The following is a 20,605-nucleotide window of genomic DNA, read 5'->3' as shown; positions in this document are numbered from 1 at the left end:
TGTGGGCAGTGTGCACATAGCCTGTCTTCTCTTGAGAGCCATGTCTGCCTACGGCGGCCTTTCTCAATAGCAAGGCTATGCTCACTGATTCTGTACGTAGTCAAAGCTTTCCTTAAGTTTGGGTCAGTCACAGTGGTCAGGTATTCTGCCACTGTGTACTCTCTGTTTAGGGCCAAATAGCATTCTAGTTTGCTCTGTTTTTTTGTTAATTCTTTCCAATGTGTCAAGTAATTATCTTTTTGTTTTCTCATGATTTGGTTGGGTCTAATTGTGCTGTTGTCCTGGGGCTCTGTGGGGTGTGTTTGTGTTTGTGAACAGAGCCCTAGGACCAGCTTGCTTAGGGGACTCTTCTCCAGGTTCATCTCTCTGTAGGTGATGGCTTTGTTATGGAAGGTTTGGGAATCGCTTCCTTTTAGGTGGTTGTAGAATTTAACGGCTCTTTTCTGGATTTTGATAATTAGTGGGTATCGGCCTAATTCTGCTCTGCATGCATTATTTGGTGTTCTACGTTGTACACGGAGGATATTTTTGCAGAATTCTGCATGCAGAGTCTCAATTTGGTGTTTGTCCCATTTTGTGAAATCTTGGTTGGTGAGCGGACCCCAGACCTCACAACCATAAAGGGCAATGGGCTCTATGACTGATTCAAGTATTTTTAGCCAGATCCTAATTGGTATGTTGAAATTTATGTTCCTTTTGAAGGCATAGAAGGCCCTTCTTGCCTTGTCTCTCAGATCGTTCACAGCTTTGTGGAAGTTACCTGTGGTGCTGATGTTTAGGCCGAGGTATGTATAGTTTTTTGTGTGCTCTAGGGCAACGGTGTCTAGATGGAATTTGTGGTCCTGGTGACTGGACCTTTTTTGGAACACCATTATTTTGGTCTTACTGAGATTTACTGTCAGGGCCCAGGTCTGACAGAATCTGTGCAGAAGATCTAGGTGCTGCTGTAGGCCCTCCTTGGTTGGTGACAGAAGCACCAGATCATCAGCAAACAGTAGACATTTGACTTCGGATTCTAGTAGGGTGAGACCGGGTGCTGCAGACTGTTCTAGTGCCCGCGCCAATTCGTTGATATATATGTTGAAGAGGGTGGGGCTTAAGCTGCATCCCTGTCTCACCCCACGACCCTGTGTGAAGAAATGTGTGTGTTTTTTGCCAATTTTAACCGCACACTTGTTGTTTGTGTACATGGATTTTATTTATTTATTTATTTATTCTCTCTCTGTCTCTCTCTCTCTGTCACTGTCTCTCTCTGTCTCTGTCTCTCTCTCTCGCTGTCTCTCTCTCTCGCTGTCTCTCTCTCTCGCTGTCTCTCTCTCGCTGTCTCTCGCTGTCTCTCTCTCGCTGTCTCTCTCTCGCTGTCTCTCTCTCGCTGTCTCTCTCTCGCTGTCTCTCTCTCGCTGTATCTCTCTCTCGCTGTCTGTCTCGCTGTCTCGCTGTCTCTCTCTCTCTCTGTCTCTCTCTCTCTCTGTCTCTCTGTCTCTCTCTCTCTCTCTCTCTCTCTCTCTCTCTCTCTGTCTCTCTCAACCTCCACACTTGAGTCGCTGACCCCTGATAATGTATCTCTCCTCACTTCCCTCTCTCTCTTTTCCACTTTCTCTCCCCCTTCTCCCTCCCCCTCTCCCTCTATCAGAAGGTGAATGTGCACTCTCGTTCCCAGCAGCCTCAGCCCCAGCAGCTGAAGAGGCCTACCTCACTGACAGACCTAAGTCAGGCCCACGAGGAACAGGAAGTAGAGTTCCTTAAGCTGCAGGTTGCCGAGCAACAAGGCATCATCGACGAGCTCACGCAGGTCAGGGAGACACTCTAACATCGACATTGTAGTTTACCTGATCTTTAAATCACCAGAAGTTCCAAACAACAGGGCATTGACAGATCCTTATTGTAGTGAGATTAGTGAATATGGGCACCCGCCTAGCTCATGGGTTCTTAAACAAACAGGCAGACATTTTGTTGTACTTTACTGCAGTACATTGAAACAGTGGAATAAAATGGCTGCCGTTAGGGTGAGTGTACTGTTGGGTAACATGTTGGTCCTGCCCTCCAGACCCTCTCGCCAGCCAGCCACTCACCACCCAATCTCCCACACTCACCACCCACTCTCCCACACTCACCACCCACTCTCCCACTCTCACCACCCACTCTCCCACTCTCACCACCCACTCTCCCACTCTCACCACCCACTCTCCCACTCTCACCACCCACTCTCTAATCACTTTTAATCAGAGCCTGTTGCTAATTTACTCATTAGCACGGTGATGTTCTGCTGGCTCCTTGCTGCTGATCATAGTTCTGGATCGCCCCAACATGTCCGGTCCTGGGGGCAGGTGTTGGATACACAACTCTGTTTACCTTCTCCAAACCTGGTTGGTCCCATAAAGAATCCTACCCGTCTCACTTTTTACCGTGGCTGCATTTTGACAAGCCTAAATCAAATAGTATTCCGATTCTGTCCCCAGGATTCCACACACGGGACGATCGATGGCCTAGATTAGTACAATTAGTTTGTCAGGTTAAGGATCAGTCCCACATCAATCAGAGCCTTCTCATACATAAACGATGCATGTTGTCTAAACTCAAAATGCTATATCCCAAGTTGCTCCTTTCTGCACAGGAACGTGACAGACTGATGCGCTGCAAAAAGAACCGAAGAAAACCCCTCAAGCTACCACCTAAAGTAAGACTACAACTCCCTCTACCATTCTGTGTGTTTGTGTGTGTTTTATAGTGTTTCTTTGTTGTGTTCTATGCCTCTTGTCACACACTGCTGGTCCAGCGGCTTGTCAAAGCAATAGTCTCTTCTCATGATGCTGATGGGCTGGTTCTGTCTAATTGGGGTCAGATGGGGCGTGTGGGCGCGCGTGTGAATGTATCGGTTCCTAAGTGCGTGTGACTGTGTTTAATTGGGCTCAGATGGGGGAACATTGACACCTGTTTGGTAATCTCTTCCAAACTCAGTCAGAAGGATAGGTAGATGAGGTGTTGATGATCAGGAGAGGAGGAGTGATTCTAGTAATTGGACTGGGTCCTCGAGAGTTAGCAGAGTCGGTGATGTATGTTGCTAAGAGATTTAACTTTTACTTGGTACTCATCCCGGATCCGGGAGCACCCCCATCAGTAAAAAAGCTGACTAGCATAGCCTAGCATAGCGCCACAAGTAAATACTAGCATCTAAATATCATGAAATCACAAGTCCAAGACACCAGATGAAAGATACAGATCTTGTGAATCCAGCCATCATTTCTGATTTTTAAAATGTTTTACAGGGAAGACACAATATGTATTTCTATTAGCTAACCACGATAGCAAAAGACTCAACTTTTTTCTCTCCACCATTTTCTTACTGCATAGGTAGCGTTCACAAATTCGACCAAATAAAGATATAAATAGTCACTAACCAAGAAAAAACTTCATCAGATGACAGTCTGATAACATATTTATTGTATAGCATATGTTTTGTTAGAAAAATGTGCATATTTCAGGTATAAATCACAGTTCTACATTGCAGCTGCAATCTGAAATAGCGTCGATGCAGCCAGAATAATTACAGAGACCAACGTCAAATACCGAAATACGCATCATAAAACATTTCTGAAAAATACACAGCGTACAGCAAATGAAAGACTAACATCTTGTGAATCCAGCCAATATTTCAGATTTTTTAAGTGTTTTACAGCGAAAACACAATATAGCATTATATTAGCTTACCACAATAACCAGAAACACAAGCAATTTACCAGCAGCAAAGGTTAGCGATCGTAACAATCCAGCAAAAGATATATAATTTTTGACTAACCTTGATAAACTTCATCAGATGACAGTCCTGTAACATCATTACATTTACATTTAAGTCATTTAGCTGACGCTCTTATCCAGAGCGACTTACAATTTGGAAAGTTCATACATATTCATCCTGGTCCCCCCGTGGGGAATGAACCCACAACCCTGGCGTTGCAAGCGCCATGCTCTACCAACTGAGCCACACGGGACCATCATATTACACAATGCATATAGGTTTTGTTCGAAAATGTGCATATTTAGCAGCACAAATCGTGGTTATACGATCAGTAGCAACTATGTGATCAGTAGCAACATTTCAGGCATTCTGGCCGGCGCCATCTTGGAGAGGCACCTAATCTAATCGATAACTAATCGTAAACTTGACTAAAAAATACAGGTTGGACAGCAAATGAAAGATGCATTAGTTATTAATGCAACCGCTGTGTTAGATTTTTAAAATTAACGTTACTAGACATACAGTGTGCGTTACAGCCAGACCAGTGCCGAAATTAATGGCGGACAAATCATTTTACATTTTTCCACAGAAATACGGATTAACATCATAAATAGCTCTTACTTTTGGAAGAGCTTCCATCAGAATCTTGGGCAAGTTGTCCTTTGTCCAAAAGAATCGTTGCTCGGTTGTAAAACGTCCTCTTCAACTTTGGAAATAGCAGCAAACATTAGCTATGTGGCGCAGACATGCCCAAATCTTCAAAACGCAATACAAAGGAAATTCCGAAAATCGCAATATACTCACATAAACTGATATAACTCGGTTTAAAATAACTTCGTTATGATGTTTCTAACACCTATATCGAATAAAATCAGAGCCGGATATATCTAAGGCCTATAACTTGAGCTTTTGAGAATGCCATCCTGAGGTCCTTCTTTGCGTCATGACGAAGGTTGAAAAGAGTGCACCCCCCATGCCATGGGCTTTTATAAGGTCTCAGATCTGCCTAGAAACTCCATTCCAATTCTCATTGGTTACTGACATCCAGGGGAAGGCGCGTGCAGTTCATGTCGACCCATAGGATACATACAGAGTTTTAAACTGATCCTAGAACAGAGTCTACATTTTCAGATTTTGCAGTACCTGTCAGGAATTTCGCTGCCAAACGAGTTCTGTTTCACTCAGAAAAAATAATTCAAACGGTTTTAGAAACTAGAGAGTGTTTTCTATCCAATAGTAATAATAATATGCATATTGTACGAGCAAGAATTGAGTACGAGGCAGTTTAATTTGGGAACGATAAATGGTAACGTTGAAACAGCACCCCCTATATTGAGAAAAGGTTTTAACACACTCCCTGCATCTATAACTGGAGCTGGTTACTGGGACTCTAACTGGGAATGGAACAGAATGCACTTACTGGGACTCTAACTGGGAATGGAACAGAATGCACTTACTGGGAGAGTCTGACTGGAATGGAACAGAATGCACTTACTGGGAGAGTCTGACTGGAATGGAACAGAATGCACTTACTGGGAGATTCTGACTGGAATGGAACAGAATGCACTTACTGGGAGAGTCTGACTGGAATGGAACAGAATGCACTTACTGGGAGAGTCTGACTGGAATGGAACAGAATGCACTTACTGGGAGAGTCTGACTGGAATGGAACAGAATGCACTTACTGGGAGAGTCTGACTGGAATGGAACAGAATGCACTTACTGGGAGAGTCTGACTGGGAATGGAAGAGTACAGTGCTGCTACCTCACAGGCCTGTTAACTATCTTAAAGAGGATTGGTGGATGCTAGCTAACACACCTCTCTGTCTGTGTCTGGTAAGTGGGTGACTGAGACAGCCCGGCCTCAGAGCTCAGTGCCAGAAAACAGTATAGTTCACCTTCGAGGATACTAGCTTTGTCAGGAGGTTTATAGTATAGCACCAGTGTGTATGAGTATGTCCAGCTCGTACTCTCCATCTCCTGCTTCATCTGTCTGTGTGCTATGGTCTGTCTCCATCTCCTGCTTCATCTGTCTGTGTGCTATGGTCTGTCTCCATCTCCTGCTTCATCTGTCTGTGTGCTATGGTCTGTCTCCTTCTCCTGCTTCATCTGTCTGTGTGCTATGGTCTGTCTCCATCTCCTGCTTCATCTGCCTGTGTACTATGGTCTGTCTCCTTCTCCTGCTTCATCTGTCTGTGTGCTATGGTCTGTCTCCTCCTGCTTCATCTGTCTGTGTGCTATGGTCTGTCTCCATCTCCTGCTTCATCTGTCTGTGTGCTATGGTCTGTCTCCATCTCCTGCTTCATCTGTCTGTGTGCTATGGTCTGTCTCCTTCTCCTGCTTCATCTGTCTGTGTGTTATGGTCTGTCTCCTTCTCCTGATTCATCTGTCTGTACTATGGTCTGTCTCCATCTCCTGCTTCATCTGTCTGTGTGCTATGGTCTGTCTCCATCTCCTGATTCATCTGTCTGTGTGCTATGGTCTGTCTCCTTCTCCTGCTTCATCTGTCTGTGTGTTATGGTCTGTCTCCTTCTCCTGATTCATCTGTCTGTACTATGGTCTGTCTCCATCTCCTGCTTCATCTGTCTGTGTGCTATGGTCTGTCTCCATCTCCTGATTCATCTGTCTGTGTGCTATGGTCTGTCTCCATCTCCTGATTCATCTGTCTGTGTGCTATGGTCTGTCTCCTTCTCCTGATTCATCTGTCTGTGTGTTATGGTCTGTCCTCGCCTTCTCTGGGTGTCAGGGGATGACCTACAAACACGATGGTAAGGACTTTACTGTAGTACAGTGACTATTGAGCTGACTCCGTGGGTTGGTCCTGAGATCAATGGGAAGGACAATACTGTTGAATTTATAAAATCAATGGGAAGGATGAGATTAGCCTTTATTATTATTGTGTGGATGATTTGTGTTTCGTAATCGGATGGTAAGGAATGGGGAAGTGATTGTTCCAAGGTTGATGGACAGTCTACAGTATGTCACAGTGAGTGTTCTGTAGCATCATGGGTTGGGTGAGTGTTCTGTAGCATCATGGATTGGGTGAGTGTTCTGTAGCATCATGGGTTGGGTGAGTGTTCTGTAGCATCATGGGTTGGGTGAGTGTTCTGTAGCATCATGGATTGGGTGAGTGTTCTGTAGCATCATGGGTTGGGTGAGTGTTCTGTAGCATCATGGATTGGGTGAGTGTTCTGTAGCATCATGGATTGGGTGAGTGTTCTGTAGCATCATGGATTGGGTGAGTGTTCTGTAGCATCATGGATTGGGTGAGTGTTCTGTAGCATCATGGGTTGGGTGAGTGTTCTGTAGCATCATGGGTTGGGTGAGTGTTCTGTAGCATCATGGGTTGGGTGAGTGTTCTGTAGCATCATGGGTTGGGTGAGTGTTCTGTAGCATCATGGGTTGGGTGAGTGTGTGTTGTGGTAAACCGTGGGGTGTTGGGCTGAGCGTGCAGAGATAACACAGTGACATGGAGGTTCTAGTCAGCAAACACGACTTTACTAGGCAATAAAATAAACACAACGAAATCATGTAGGTTTGGCTCGGTCCTTCTTCTCAGCTTCTGCTCTGTCGGTCTCTCTGTTCTCCCCCGCGGTGTGCCACAGTGCTCCTTTTATGTGGCCTCCACGGCTGGTTGGCACTTTCCCCTAATTACCTCTACTTGGAGCCATCCACGCAAGGGGGGCACAGTCAGTGATCAGGGTGAACTTCCTCCCGAGGAGGTAATACTTAAGGGTGTCCAGTGCCCACTCCACAGCGAGGCAGTCCTTCTCGACAGTCGAGTAATTCTTCTCCCTCGGGAGGAGCTTCCTGCCTGGTCAGACGCGTCTGTCTGGACCAGGAGTTTTTTGATAAGTCCGCGGTGATGAGTACCTGGTGCGAACATAGCGCATCCTTCAAGGCCTGGAACACCGCCTCTGTGTCCTCCGTCCATCGCACCATCTGGGGTAGTCGTGTCTTCGTTAGGTCTGTGAGGGGAGGAGCTATTGCGGCAAAGTTTGGTACAAATCGACTGTAGTAGCCTGCTAACCCCAGGAACGACTTCACCTGCCTCTTGGTTCGGGGGACCGGCCATTTCCTAATGGCAGCCATTGTTTCTCTTTTTTTTTCTTTTTTTTTCTTTGGGCTTCACATTTCCCCACCCGATCTGATAGCCCAGGTACTTCACCTCGGCGTAGCCCAGCTTGCACTTGTGGGGGTTCGCGGTCAGACCCGCATCCCTTAGCACATCCACCACTGCCTGTAACCTACAGAGATGGGACTCCCAACTGTCACTGTACACAATTATGTCATCCAAATAAACAGCAGCGTACTTACTGGGCGGGCACAGGAGGCGGTCCATGAGTCGCTGAAAGGTCGCTAGAGCCCCGTGGAGCCCGAAAGGAAGAACCTAAGAGTGGTATAACCCCCCCGGGGTGGAGAAGGCCATCTTCTCCCGGGAGGCCGCTGCCAGCAGCACCTGCCAGTACCCCTTCGTCAGGTCCAAGGTGCTGACGTATCTCTCCATCCCCAAGCGGTCAATCAGTTCATCCACCCGGGGCATGGGGTAGATGTCGAACTTGCTGACCTCGTTCAGGCCCCGGAAGTCATTGCAAAAGCGTACGGATACGTCCGGTTTTGGTACCAGCACTATAGGGCTAGACCACTCACTGTGGGACTCCTCCAGTACCCCCATCTCTAGCACTGTCGTCACTTCCCATTGGACCGACCGCCCTCTCACATTTGGGTGCCTCATAATTTGCGGCCTGGTCGGCATTCAAGTCAAAGTAGGCCTTCTGGAGAGTAGGGAGCCAACAGGCTGGCCCACTTGGGCCATCCTTCCCTCTGCGCCGTCCTCTCGACGCTGCACAAATACATATCCACGTCCTCCTCCATTAACTTAACCAGGAACTGATTCGGGCCAGACTCCTGAGCCCTCCCAGCCTTCAACTGGGCTACCTCCGCTACCAGTCTGCGGTTTTGTTGGTGCTGCTTCTGCTGGCTGAGGATAAACTGAGCCACCAGTTCCTCCATGGTAATCTCCGTACGCTCGACCCCCACAGCACCCAAAACAACTGAGATGCCCGCATTCTCCACCATATGTGGTAAACCGTGGGGTGTTGGGTTGAGCGTGCAGAGAGAACACCGCGACAGGGAGGTTCTAGTCAGCAAACACAACTTTACTAGACAATAAAATAAACATAACAACGAAATCATGTAGGTTTGTCTCGGTCCTTCTTCTCAGCTTCTGCTCTGTCGGTCTCTCTGTTCTCCCCCGCGGTGTGCCACAGTGCTCCTTTTATGTGGCCTCCACGGCTGGTTGGCACTTTCCCCGAATTACCTCTACTTGGAGCCATCCGTGTCGGGTGCCCAGCACGTGTACTCCCAGCAGAGGGAGGCAAAGTCGCAGCACCTACCTCCCCTCTATTACCAACCCCCGAGGTAGATACCACAGTGTGTGTTTCAAATAGTCTTCTCTCCTATTGTTGTTGTGTATGTGTGTGTGTAGATCAATATATTACAGCTCATCACTCCCTTTTTCTTTCCCCTTCTCTCTCTCCTTCTCTCGCTCTCCACCCTCCTCCCTCCCCCACTCTCTCCCTCCCCCTCTCTCCTCTTCCTCCCTCTCTCTCTCTATCTCTCCAGAGGCATGTTGTGGAGACATATTTTGGATTTGATGAGGAGTCTGTGGACTCTGAGACGTCGTCTCTGACCTCTTACAACACTGACCTCACAGACTGCACCCCTGCCACACCTGAGGAGGACCTGGAGGACGTAAGTGTGTTTGACCATGTCGCTACCCGGTCCTCTGTAGTTTAGTTGGTAGAGCATGGCTCTTGCAATGCCCAGATAGTGGGTTAAATTCCCTGGACCAACCGTGCGTAAAATGTATACATGCATGACTGTTTGTCGCTTTGGATAAAAGCGTATGCTATATGGCTTGTTATATATTGTATTCATTCCCCAGGGTGTCTCTCGTGAAGAGTCAGAGCTGCGCTTCAGACAGCTGACCAGAGAGTACCAGGCTCTCCAGCGGGCCTACGCCCTCCTACAGGAACAGACTGGGGGGTCACACGATGCTGAGAGAGTGGCCAGGGTGAGTAGCTTTAACCTTTAACCCCTACAGCCTGCCCCTGATATCCCTCATTAGACTCCTGATGTGCCCATCACTGTCTCAAAACATGAGCTTTTGCCAAGAGGAGTACAAGAACAATGTTATTCTATCATAACAGGCTGCAGGGTGTGCAGGTTAATGTTCTTCTATCTTAACGGGCTGCAGGGTGTGCAGGTTAATGTTCTTCTATCTTAACAGTCTGCAGGGTGTGCAGGTTAATGTTCTATCTTAACAGGCTGCAGGGTGTGCAGGTTAATGTTCTATCTTAACAGGCTGCAGGGTGTGCAGGTTAATGTTCTATCTTAACAGGCTGCAGGGTGTGCAGGTTAATGTTCTTCTATCTTAACAGGCTGCAGGGTGTGCAGGTTAATGTTCTATCTTAACAGGCTGCAGGGTGTGCAGGTTAATGTTCTATCTTAACAGGCTGCAGGCTGTGCAGGTTAATGTTCTATCTTAACAGGCTGCAGGGTGTGCAGGTTAATGTTCTATCTTAACAGGCTGCAGGGTGTGCAGGTTAATGTTCTATCTTAACAGGCTGCAGGGTGTGCAGGTTAATTTTCTATCTTAACAGGCTGCAGGGTGTGCAGGTTAATGTTCTTCTATCTTAACAGGCTGCAGGGTGTGCAGGTTAATGTTCTATCTTAACAGGCTGCAGGGTGTGCAGGTTAATGTTCTTCTATCTTAGTAGGATGCAGGGTGTGCAGGTTAATGTTCTATCTTAACAGGCTGCAGGGTGTGCAGGTTAATGTTCTTCTATCTTAACAGGCTGCAGGGTGTGCAGGTTAATGTTCTTCTATCTTAACAGGCTGCAGGGTGTGCAGGTTAATGTTCTATCTTAACAGGCTGCAGGGTGTGCAGGTTAATGTTCTTCTATCTTAACAGGCTGCAGGGTGTGCAGGTTAATGTTCTTCTATCTTAGCAGGCTGCAGGGTGTGCAGGTTAATGTTCTATCTTAACAGGCTGCAGGGTGTGCAGGTTAATGTTCTTCTATCTTAACAGGCTGCAGGGTGTGCAGGTTAATGTTCTATCTTAACAGGCTGCAGGGTGTGCAGGTTAATGTTCTATCTTAACAGGCTGCAGGATGTGCAGGTTAATGTTCTATCTTAGCAGGCTGCAGGGTGTGCAGGTTAATGTTCTTCAATCTTAGCAGGCTGCAGGGTGTGCAGGTTAATGTTCTTGTATCTTAACAGGCTGCAGGGTGTGCAGGTTAATGTTCTTCTATCTTAACAGGCTGCAGGGTGTGCAGGTTGATGTTCTTCTATCTTAGCAGGCTGCAGGGTGTGCAGGCTTTTGTTCCAGCCCAGCACTAACTCACCTGATTGAACTGACTTGACTCTGTTCTCTGATTGGCTACGTTCACCTTCCCCCAGAACCGTGAGCAGCTGCAGGCAGATCTGATTGGGTGCCAGGCGAAGATCGCCGACCTGGAGAAGGCATTGGCTGAGAGGGGGCAGGTAAAAGAGGAAGTGGGCGGGGAGAAGACTGGGAGGTCCCTGGCTGCTCCGCTCTCATTGGCCCTGCTGCTTGTCTGTCTTGGGGCTTTGCTTTTGGCCTGGCGCTACGGCTACGCCGACCGGATCTGCCGCAGGATCTTGTGATGTCACTCTGATGATGTCACAACTCTGCCCTGTGTGTGTGCTCCACTGTCGTTGACAGTATTTTAATGTATATGGTCTATTTTCTCTGGAAAAGATCATCAGGATTTATCTCCTCATGATCATGAGAAAACTGATGATAAACAAATCAGCCAGTCATCAAATTTTACCTAGCATTTACAAATTTGACTCTGAAGAAACAAGGTTAATGAAGATATATATATACTGTATTGTCTTAATTATGTGACATTATGTGGAAATCATCTTCAATCAGTTCCTCTGTAAAGATATATCAATTACATTATTTCCTTGGATAAGTAATGATATTTGTAAAATCAGAGTGAAATCCATTTTGAGAAGTGTATATGGATTTTGGGGTCAAAACAAAACAAATGCACCATGATGCAAATCACATAGATTGTTCAATCCTCTTGTTGATTGCTCAGCCTGATATCAATAGACTGAATAGATCTAATACCGAGCAGCGTTTCACAGAGGTCAGAACTCATAGCATCCTCCATCATTCTCTGGTACCTGTTGCATGCCTCACATTTACTGCATGTTGCCTGTTTGTGTCATTGTGGCATTGTTGCACTTTCTGTTGCACTGCTCTCACCTCTGGTGCCTCAATATTCCTGAATCTCTGTTCAGCATGCTGTTCACTGTACCAATACAGATTTCTGAGCACATTTCTCTGTATTTCTGGTCATTCTGGTGGTGAACTTTCTCTGTTTCTTTTTGGCTCAATAAAACCATGTTACAGCAATATCTTTTGTGTTTAACTTGTGGTTGCATGCATGTGTGCTGACTATTTGAATGCATTTTATCACTTATTTTGGGCTTGTGGGTCTCAGTTCAGAAACGGACAGTTTGGGCTAGGACTCACCCGGTGTGGCTGAATCTCTTTGGGTTGGGGTGCTCATGCATGTACATTGTACAGTATCCCCTATGGGTGGCAAGATGCTCTTATCTCCCTTATCATTCTGTGTTGTGATACTTTAGTTTTCCTCTGAGGTGTGTGTGACCGTATATTTCTCCAGGACTCTAAGTGGGTGGAGGAGAAGCAGTACTTCATCAGGACCAATAAGGAACTCCACGACAAGGTAAGGTACATCCTACTCCTCTGTCACTCAGCACCGTCCTGTGAGCAATCTGGAAGGAAAGGACACTCGGATTGGGCGCCTTTGAGTGTATACTTTTATTAGATACATGGTTTATCTAATGTGGCAGGAAATACAAAAATGTGTGTGTGTGTGTGTGTGTAGATGTGTGTGTTACAGCAAGCTGAGTGGAAGCTGCAGGCGGCGGTGCAGGACGTGAGGGACCAGAATGAGCTGCTGGAGTTCAGAGTGCTAGAGCTGGAAGTAAGAGAGTGCACCATCAAACTGTCCCCAGGGGGCGACACCGGTCTCCAGTCCCCACGCAAGACCTACATACAGTGACCAAAACACACACACAAGCGTGCTAGTAGCAGAGGAGGCTGGTGGGAGGAGCTATAGCAGGACGGGCTCATTGTAATGGCTGGAATGGAATATATGGAATGGTATCAAACACACAAAAAAAACATGTTGGATTCCGTGACACAAATTCCATTACAGCCATTACAGTGAGAGCATCCTCCTATAGCTCCTCCCACCAGCCTCCTGGGGCGCTTAGTACAGCGTACACACGCACGCACACAAACATACACACTACTGTGCCTCGACCCATTGTATGTACCTTGTATTCTGACCGCCTTACCATCCCCACTGAACTGGAAAAGTTTATTTTTTTAAATTGAAAGATGTACAAGAATGTTGTCTTTAGTGAGATGAATATAATTTTGAATGGAATAAAATGTGTTCAAGTTCACCATCTGCCCATCTTTGTTCATTTGTCTCCTCCTTGCATGTAGTTGTTCTTAAGTTTCTTTATGTTCATTAAAAAGGCAGTCGTATGATGAAGATCTCTTGATTGTTATCCATAATAGAAGATTATCGACTGCATGGCTTTCCTCCTTTCAGGTTCTGCCTCCAACAACTGATGTAGGATATCTTTAATGAGCTCTTTCATATACTTTTTTAGAGTATCTTTCATAGTATCCTTTTTTTCTATCTTTCATGATGACTTCATAGGAGATACTCGATCACTTCAAGAAGGTATCAAAGAAACTCGTAATACACACATGAGAATGGGTTGAATGGACCCAAAGAGCCACTCAGTCACTTAAACTCGTCCATTTGAACTCCCAGAGTATGTTTTAAAACCCTATTACTTTACTTTGGTTTTAAATCATGTTTCTCCACCTAACTCATTTGGACAGATCCTGAGCATGCTATCCTCATCATGTAAGTACTGTACATCATTCAGTTCAGTTCCCAACCATGACCCATTCAGTTCAGTTCCCAACCCTGACCAGTTCAGTTCAATTCCCAACCCTGACCCATTCAGTTCAGTTCCCAACCCTGACCCGTTCAGTTCCCAACCATGACCCATTCAGTTCAGTTCCCAACCCTGACCCATTCAGTTCAGTTCCCAACCATGACCCGTTCAGTTCCCAACCCTGACCCATTCAGTTCAGTTCCCAACCACGACCCATTAAGCTCAGTTCCCAACCATGACCCATTCAGTTCAGTTCCCAACCATGACCCATTCAGCTCAGTTCCCAACCCTGACCCGTTCAGTTCCCGACCCATTCAGTTCAGTTCCCAACCCTGACTCATTCAGTTCAGTTCCTAACCCTGACCCATTCAGTTCAGTTCCTGACCTATTCAGTTCCCGACCCATTCAGTTCAGTTCGCAACCCGTTCAGTTCCCAAACCTGACCTGTTCAGTTCCCAACCTTGACCCATTCAGTTCATTTCCTGACCCATTCAGTTCCTGACCCATTCAGTTCGGTTTCCAATCCTGACCCGTTCAGTTCAGTTCCCAACCCTGACCCGTTCAGTTCTCAACCCTGACCAGTTCAGTTCCCGACCCATTCAGTTCCTGACCCATTCAGTTCCTGACCCATTCAGGTCAGTTCCTGACCCATTCAGTTCAGTTCCCAACCCTGACGCATTCACTATTAGTCTCACACACCAGTCTACCCAACCAGAATATTAGTTGTGATTGTACTGTCCCCTTTAGAGGGCTGGCTGTTGTGGTCTGTAAATTAGACTGGTAGGACTGTTTGTGTGTGTGTGTGTGTGTGTGTGTGTGTGTGTGTGAATGAGGGCTGGGTTAACTGTCTTTGTTGTCCATTAGGAGAGGGAACACAGGCTTCCAGCCATGGGATTCCACATGACTACCTTCCCAGAGAACAGCAACAGCGCTCTGCAGATCTTCTGTCACCAGGAGGGCATCAAGGTAACACAAACACACACATTCTCCCTCTCGCAGCGTATGTAAACTGGATGTGTAATCCCTCTTTAGGACGTGGTTATTCCAGATCTGATGAAGAAACTGGATATCCTGGGAGATAATGGGGTGAGTTTACACTCTCTCCACTGTTCCTAATACTCTCAATAAAATGATCTTACTAACATTCACAATGCTATTTTCTCCCTCAATTAAAACCTTAATAAATACTTTTATCCCTCCCCGATCCTCTATATCCATTTCCTGTCTCTTCTTCGTCTCCAGAACTTGCGTAACGAGGAGCAGATTGTTGTCATCCAGGCGGGGACGGTTCTGTCAATGTGTGAGAAGGTCAGTCTCTCCTTCTCCAACAACACTGGAACATTGTTACATTGTGGGAGGCAACCCATCTGCCTCCTCTTCCTCCTCTTCCTCCTTCTCGTCTTCCTCCTCCTCCTTCTCGTCTTCTTCCTCCTCTTTCTTCTTCTCCCCTTCCTCCTCTTCAACTATTCCTCCTTCTTCTTTTCCTCCTCCACCTCCTTCTCGTCTTCCTCCTCCTCTTCCTCCTCCTCCTCCTCCTCATCTTTCTCCTCTTCCTCCTTCTTGTCTTCCTCCTCCTTCTCGTCTTCTTCCTCCTCTTTCTTCTTCTCCTCTTCCTCCTCTTCAACTATTCCTCCTTCTTCTTTTCCTCCTCCTCCACCTCCTTCTCGTCTTCCTCCTCCTCCTCCTCTTCCTCCTCCTCATATTTCTCCTCTTCCTCCTTCTTGTCTTCCTCCTTCTCGTCTTCTTCCTCTTTCTTCTTCTCCTCTTCCTCCTCTTCAACTATTCCTCCTTCTCCTCTTTCTTTTCCTCTTCCACCTCCTTCTCGTCTTCTTCCTCCTCTTTCTCCTTCTCCTCTTCATCCTCTTCAACTATTCCTCCTTCTCCTCCTTATTTTCCTCTTCCACCTCCTTCTCTTCTTCCTCCTCCTTCTCCTCCTCTTCCTCTTTCTCCTCCTTCTCCTTCTCCTCCTCCTCCTTCTTATCTCTGAGCCTGCCTCTTACACCTACTGGTCCATTATCTACTGAGTATTTAACTGTACAGTATGTGTTGAGTGTCTCTCTCTGTCTCTCTCTCTCTCCCTCCCTCCATAGTGGTTAAAACAGATAAACAGCACAGAGGCAGCCTTGACCCAGAAGATGATTGACCTGGAGAATGAGACGGTGAGAGACCCCAAAAAAACATCTGACCAAGTATCAGTGGTTTTTCACTCTCTCTGACGTGACGCCATTGTCATGGTGATGCAATGTGATACCCCGTGATGTGATTTCATATCCTGTGTTGTGCTGTGGCTGTTCCAGGACCAGTTCAGTAAGCAGAAGGGTTTCATGGAGGAGGAGCTGGACTACAGGAAGCAGGCCCTGGATCAGGCCTACATGGTACGACACAGCAACATGATGGGAGAGGAGGGTTACTGCTTGTAGGAACATGGGTGGTGGTCCTCAGTTGGTAGAGCATGGAACTTGAAGTTGCAATGCCAGGATAGTGGGTTAGATTCCCAGGAAACACCTGTTCGTAAAATGTATGCACGCATCACTGTAAGTCGCTTTGGTTAGAAGCGTCTGCTAAATGGCATATATTGTATTATAATTATATATTACAATAGTCCTTATATTATCAAGATGACATGCAATAGTTTCATAAAGTATATGTTTTAGACCTAGATGTAGACCCACTGTCAGCCCTCTAAATGATGTAAACCCATAAAACATCACTAACCCACAGACCAAACCCTGCTGTTTGAGTTTGTCATGTGTTGTCGGGATACTGCATCTTCTACCTCAATGAACCCGTGTTTGCACTGGGTACTAAAGGACAGAACGAGACACACCCTACTGGCTGGGGAGAATGGCTGTGCATTAACTGTTCAGACACATCCCTAACACTCTCAGATGAGAACAGTACGATCCCGAGACAGGATGTCTAGTGATTCCCTCAGTGAAGTGTGTAATTCTAATGAGACTGTATCAAGAGGAACTACACGTAGACTAGAGATGTGTGAATGTTCCCAGTACAGAGAAGCCCGTATGTTTTACATTCTTCCCCTCTCTAACTTGATTTAACCGTCACTACCACCATGAGTCAGGTAACAACAGGAGTATCTAGCACTCACCATTTATTCATTTGATTCAGTGTGTGTTTTTGTGTTTTTAGTTCCACTTTATACAGTGTCAATAGAAGCATGTTTTTACATGGTCACTACACTGACATTATAAGCCGTAAACAGGCATAACAGTTGTAAGTACTATGTAACAAAGTGGACTTAGTACCTACATTGTAGTTGCCATGAAATTACCATGAAAAACACACCATTATAGTGACACTAGATATAAAGTGGAACAGTGTTTTCCATCTCGGCCATGATCACAGTGGCGTACCTGTGTATGTGGCTGTATGGCAGAGGATCGCAGAGCTGGAGGCGACTCTGTATAGCGCTCTGCAGCAGGAGCCGGGGGGGCGTGCGGTCGCAGAGTCTCTGTCCAACAGGCAGCGGGAGGAGCTGGGGCTAGCCGTGGACAAACTGCGGAGGCAGATACTCAGGCAGAGCCGCCAGTATGACAGTCAGATCTTACAGGAGCGCATGGAGCTCCTACAGCATGCCCAGCAGGTAAGGAAAGGCCTTAACCTGCAGCCGCCACAGAGAAAAGATGCAGTATCCCTCCTGCTTGTGTGTGTGTGTGTGTGTGTGTGTGTTTCCTTGTATTTTGTGTATTCCACCAAACCTCAACATTTCACAAAAGTCCTATCCTTATTCTATTAGTCTTTATGCTCCTAACATTAACATGACACTCCTAACTGCAACACAACACTCCTAACCTCAACACGACACTCCTAACCACAACACTCCTAACCTCAACACGACATTCCTAACCTCAACACGACATTCCTAACCTCAACACGACATTCCTAACCTCAACACGACATTCCTAACCTCAACACGACATTCCTTACCTCAACACGACACTCCTAACCTCAACACGACACTCCCAACCTCAACACGACACTCCCAACCTCAACACGACACTCCCAACCTCAACACGACACTCCCAACCTCAACACGACACTCCCAACCTCAACACGACACTCCCAACCTCAACACGACACTCCTAACCTCAACACGACACTCCTAACCTCAACACGACACTCCTAACCTCAACACGGCACTCCTAACCTCAACACGACACTCCTAACCTCAACACGACACTCCTAACCTCAACACGACATTCCTAACCTCAACACGACACTCCTAACCTCAACACGACACTCCTAACCTCAACACGACACTCCCAACCTCAACACGACACTCCCAACCTCAACACGACACTCCCAACCTCAACACGACACTCCCAACCTCAACACGACACTCCTAACCTCAACACGACACTCCCAACCTCAACACGGCACTCCTAACCTCAACACGGCACTCCTAACCTCAACACGACACTCCCAACCTCAACACGACACTCCTAACCTCAACACTCCTAACCTCAACACGACATTCCTAACCTCAACACGACATTCCTGACCTCAACACGACACTCCTGACCTCAACACGACACTCCTGACCTCAACACGACACTCCTGACCTCAACACGACACTCCCGACCTCAACACGACACTCCCAACCTCAACACGACACTCCCAACCTCAACACGACACTCCCAACCTCAACACGACACTCCTAACCTCAACACGACACTCCTAACCTCAACACGACACTCCCAACCTCAACACGACACTCCTAACCTCAACACGACACTCCTAACCTCAACACGACACTCCTAACCTCAACACGACACTCCTAACCTCAACACGACACTCCTAACCTCAACACGACACTCCGAACCTCAACACGACACTCCTAACCTCAACACGACACTCCTAACCTCAACTCGACACTCCTAACCTCAACTCGACACTCCTAACCTCAACTCGACACTCGTAACCTCAACACGACACTCCTAATCTCAACACGACACTCCTAACCTCAACACGACACTCCTAACCTCAACACGACTCTCCTAACCTCAACACGACACTCCTAACCTCAACACGACACTCCTAACCTCAACACGACACTCCTAACCTCAACACGACACTCCTAACCTCAACACGACACTCCTAACCTCAACACGACACTCCTAACCTCAACACGACACTCCTAACCTCAACACTCCTTGCTTCAGAAACTAACCATCAACTGTCTAATCAGTTACACAATAGGAATTTACTAAAGACATCAATTATAATAGAACATTCTCCATAACCGACCTGCAGCTGAGACATTTTTCTTAGTCTTCTCTTCATTGGTCTCTCCTCCACCAGCCCTGCTGGGTGCAATACAGGATCTCAACCTAATCCCGTCCCCCAAAAACAGCTCTTTTCCAGGCCCTGCCTCTCCTCTGGCTGACTCAGCCTCCCGTGGTTATGATCTAAGCAGCTTTTAGGGAGAATGTGATCAGTGTGGTTCCATTGTTTCATAACTCTATCAGGATTACTTCCAGTGAAGGTTCTGGATTTCCCGCTTGTCTGAGTCTGTCTCAAATAGTGTTTAGAGGAGAGGAAAGGAGCAAATGGAAGTGTGCGTGCGTGTGTAGCCAAGACCAAAGGTCAGTCAACAAATCAGCTCATGTGGTCTGAACAAAGATTCACCATTGTTCCACTTGCTCGTTGTCATGGCAGCAGGATTTTTTTTATTTGACGCTCTGCAACAGCTGCCATGGTAACATGGGAGTAGGGCAGCTTCTGGGAATACATGTGGAAAGGGTTGTCGTCACTTTCATTAGCAACTGTTTAACAACCACAACCATTTATTTGTTCTACTTCTAAACTATAATACAGAGCCTGTGGTCAGTAGGAAGTTGACCTCCTGAACCATATGTTCTGTGTTATTTGCCTTACAGAGAATAAGACAGTTGGAAGGCATGATTGACATGCAAAAGAGACAAGTCAAGGAAATTGAAGAAAAGGTATATATGTAATTTCTCTCTCTGTCTAAGAAACATCTATGTATGTGTTGTAGGCACAGGTGGCTAGTGGAACCTAATTTGGGGAGGATGGGCTCATAGTAATGGCTGGAAGGAAACAAAATGAATGGTATCAAACACATGGTACCACTCTATTCACTTCATTCCAACTATTATTATAAGCCTCCCTTCACCAGCCTCCTGTGGTTGTGGGTCATGTGAGCGGGCAGTAGGACTCTTCAGTTAGAATTCTGAACAGTAACGTGTCTTCTTCTCTCCTTTTTTTAACATTCTTTAACATTATTATGATTTGTTTAGTTCTTCTTCCTCTTTTTGTTTTTCTCTCTAGCTTTTATTATTGTGCCTTAATGACACTGACACGGACCGACATCAGGTAATGACACACAGCGACGCAACCTCCCTAATACTGTGTAAGAACAGGAGGATGACGCTGACGCTCAATTGTCTGTTTCCTCAGAGAGTGAGGAAGAGACACACAACATGTTTGTTTTTTTAATGTGTTTTTTAGATGGTTCACAAACCTTATGTCTTTTTTGATAAACATGCACTTTTAACCTGGGATGCAAAACATAACAAAACCATGACTTTAAAAAGTGAACAAATACCAGAGACATATAAAGAGAGGTGTATCAGTGTTTTTTTTATAGAAAGGAAGCCTCGCCTACCATTTCTGGAAGTGGAACAATTAGCCAAACTCTAAAGTGAGTTCTAAAAAGCATAAACATTGTGACTGGAACACTGAAGCGGGTCAATAAGGACAACATTGATTGAGACACTGCCTCAGATGAATTTAGAACCACACAACGAAAGAGTGCAATTGGAGAAGGAGGGAGGA

General features: G+C 46.3%; 1 protein-coding gene across 3 annotated transcripts in view; it reads left to right on the top strand.

Moving 5' to 3' along the window:
- LOC139581401 (janus kinase and microtubule-interacting protein 1-like) overlaps window positions 1-20,591 on the top strand; it is a 57,527-nt gene extending 36,936 nt beyond the window's left edge. Inside the window, exons 8-22 of one of the 3 annotated variants that reach the window (XM_071411121.1) lie at window positions 1,634-1,792; window positions 2,615-2,677; window positions 9,362-9,490; window positions 9,684-9,812; window positions 11,201-11,284; window positions 12,466-12,528; window positions 12,691-12,789; window positions 14,651-14,752; window positions 14,819-14,872; window positions 15,029-15,094; window positions 15,877-15,945; window positions 16,084-16,161; window positions 17,184-17,390; window positions 19,687-19,752; window positions 20,099-20,591. In XM_071411121.1, coding sequence (XP_071267222.1) covers window positions 1,634-1,792; window positions 2,615-2,677; window positions 9,362-9,490; window positions 9,684-9,812; window positions 11,201-11,284; window positions 12,466-12,528; window positions 12,691-12,789; window positions 14,651-14,752; window positions 14,819-14,872; window positions 15,029-15,094; window positions 15,877-15,945; window positions 16,084-16,161; window positions 17,184-17,390; window positions 19,687-19,752; window positions 20,099-20,266 — 1,536 coding nt within the window. In that variant the 3' untranslated portion in view covers window positions 20,267-20,591. Of the gene's footprint in view, window positions 1-1,633; window positions 1,793-2,614; window positions 2,678-9,361; window positions 9,491-9,683; window positions 9,813-11,200; window positions 11,285-12,465; window positions 12,529-12,690; window positions 12,790-14,650; window positions 14,753-14,818; window positions 14,873-15,028; window positions 15,095-15,876; window positions 15,946-16,083; window positions 16,162-17,183; window positions 17,391-19,686; window positions 19,753-20,067 lie in introns of all 3 variants that reach the window. The other 2 variants (XM_071411122.1, XM_071411123.1) reach the window with 2 other exon arrangements.
- Window positions 20,592-20,605: the final 14 nt, after the last annotated feature.

This window comes from Salvelinus alpinus, chromosome 7 (genome assembly GCF_045679555.1).
Source record: "Salvelinus alpinus chromosome 7, SLU_Salpinus.1, whole genome shotgun sequence".
Taxonomy (NCBI): domain Eukaryota; kingdom Metazoa; phylum Chordata; class Actinopteri; order Salmoniformes; family Salmonidae; genus Salvelinus; species Salvelinus alpinus.
Note: the sequence above shows the minus strand (reverse complement) of the source record. Positions and strands in the feature narration are given on the sequence as shown.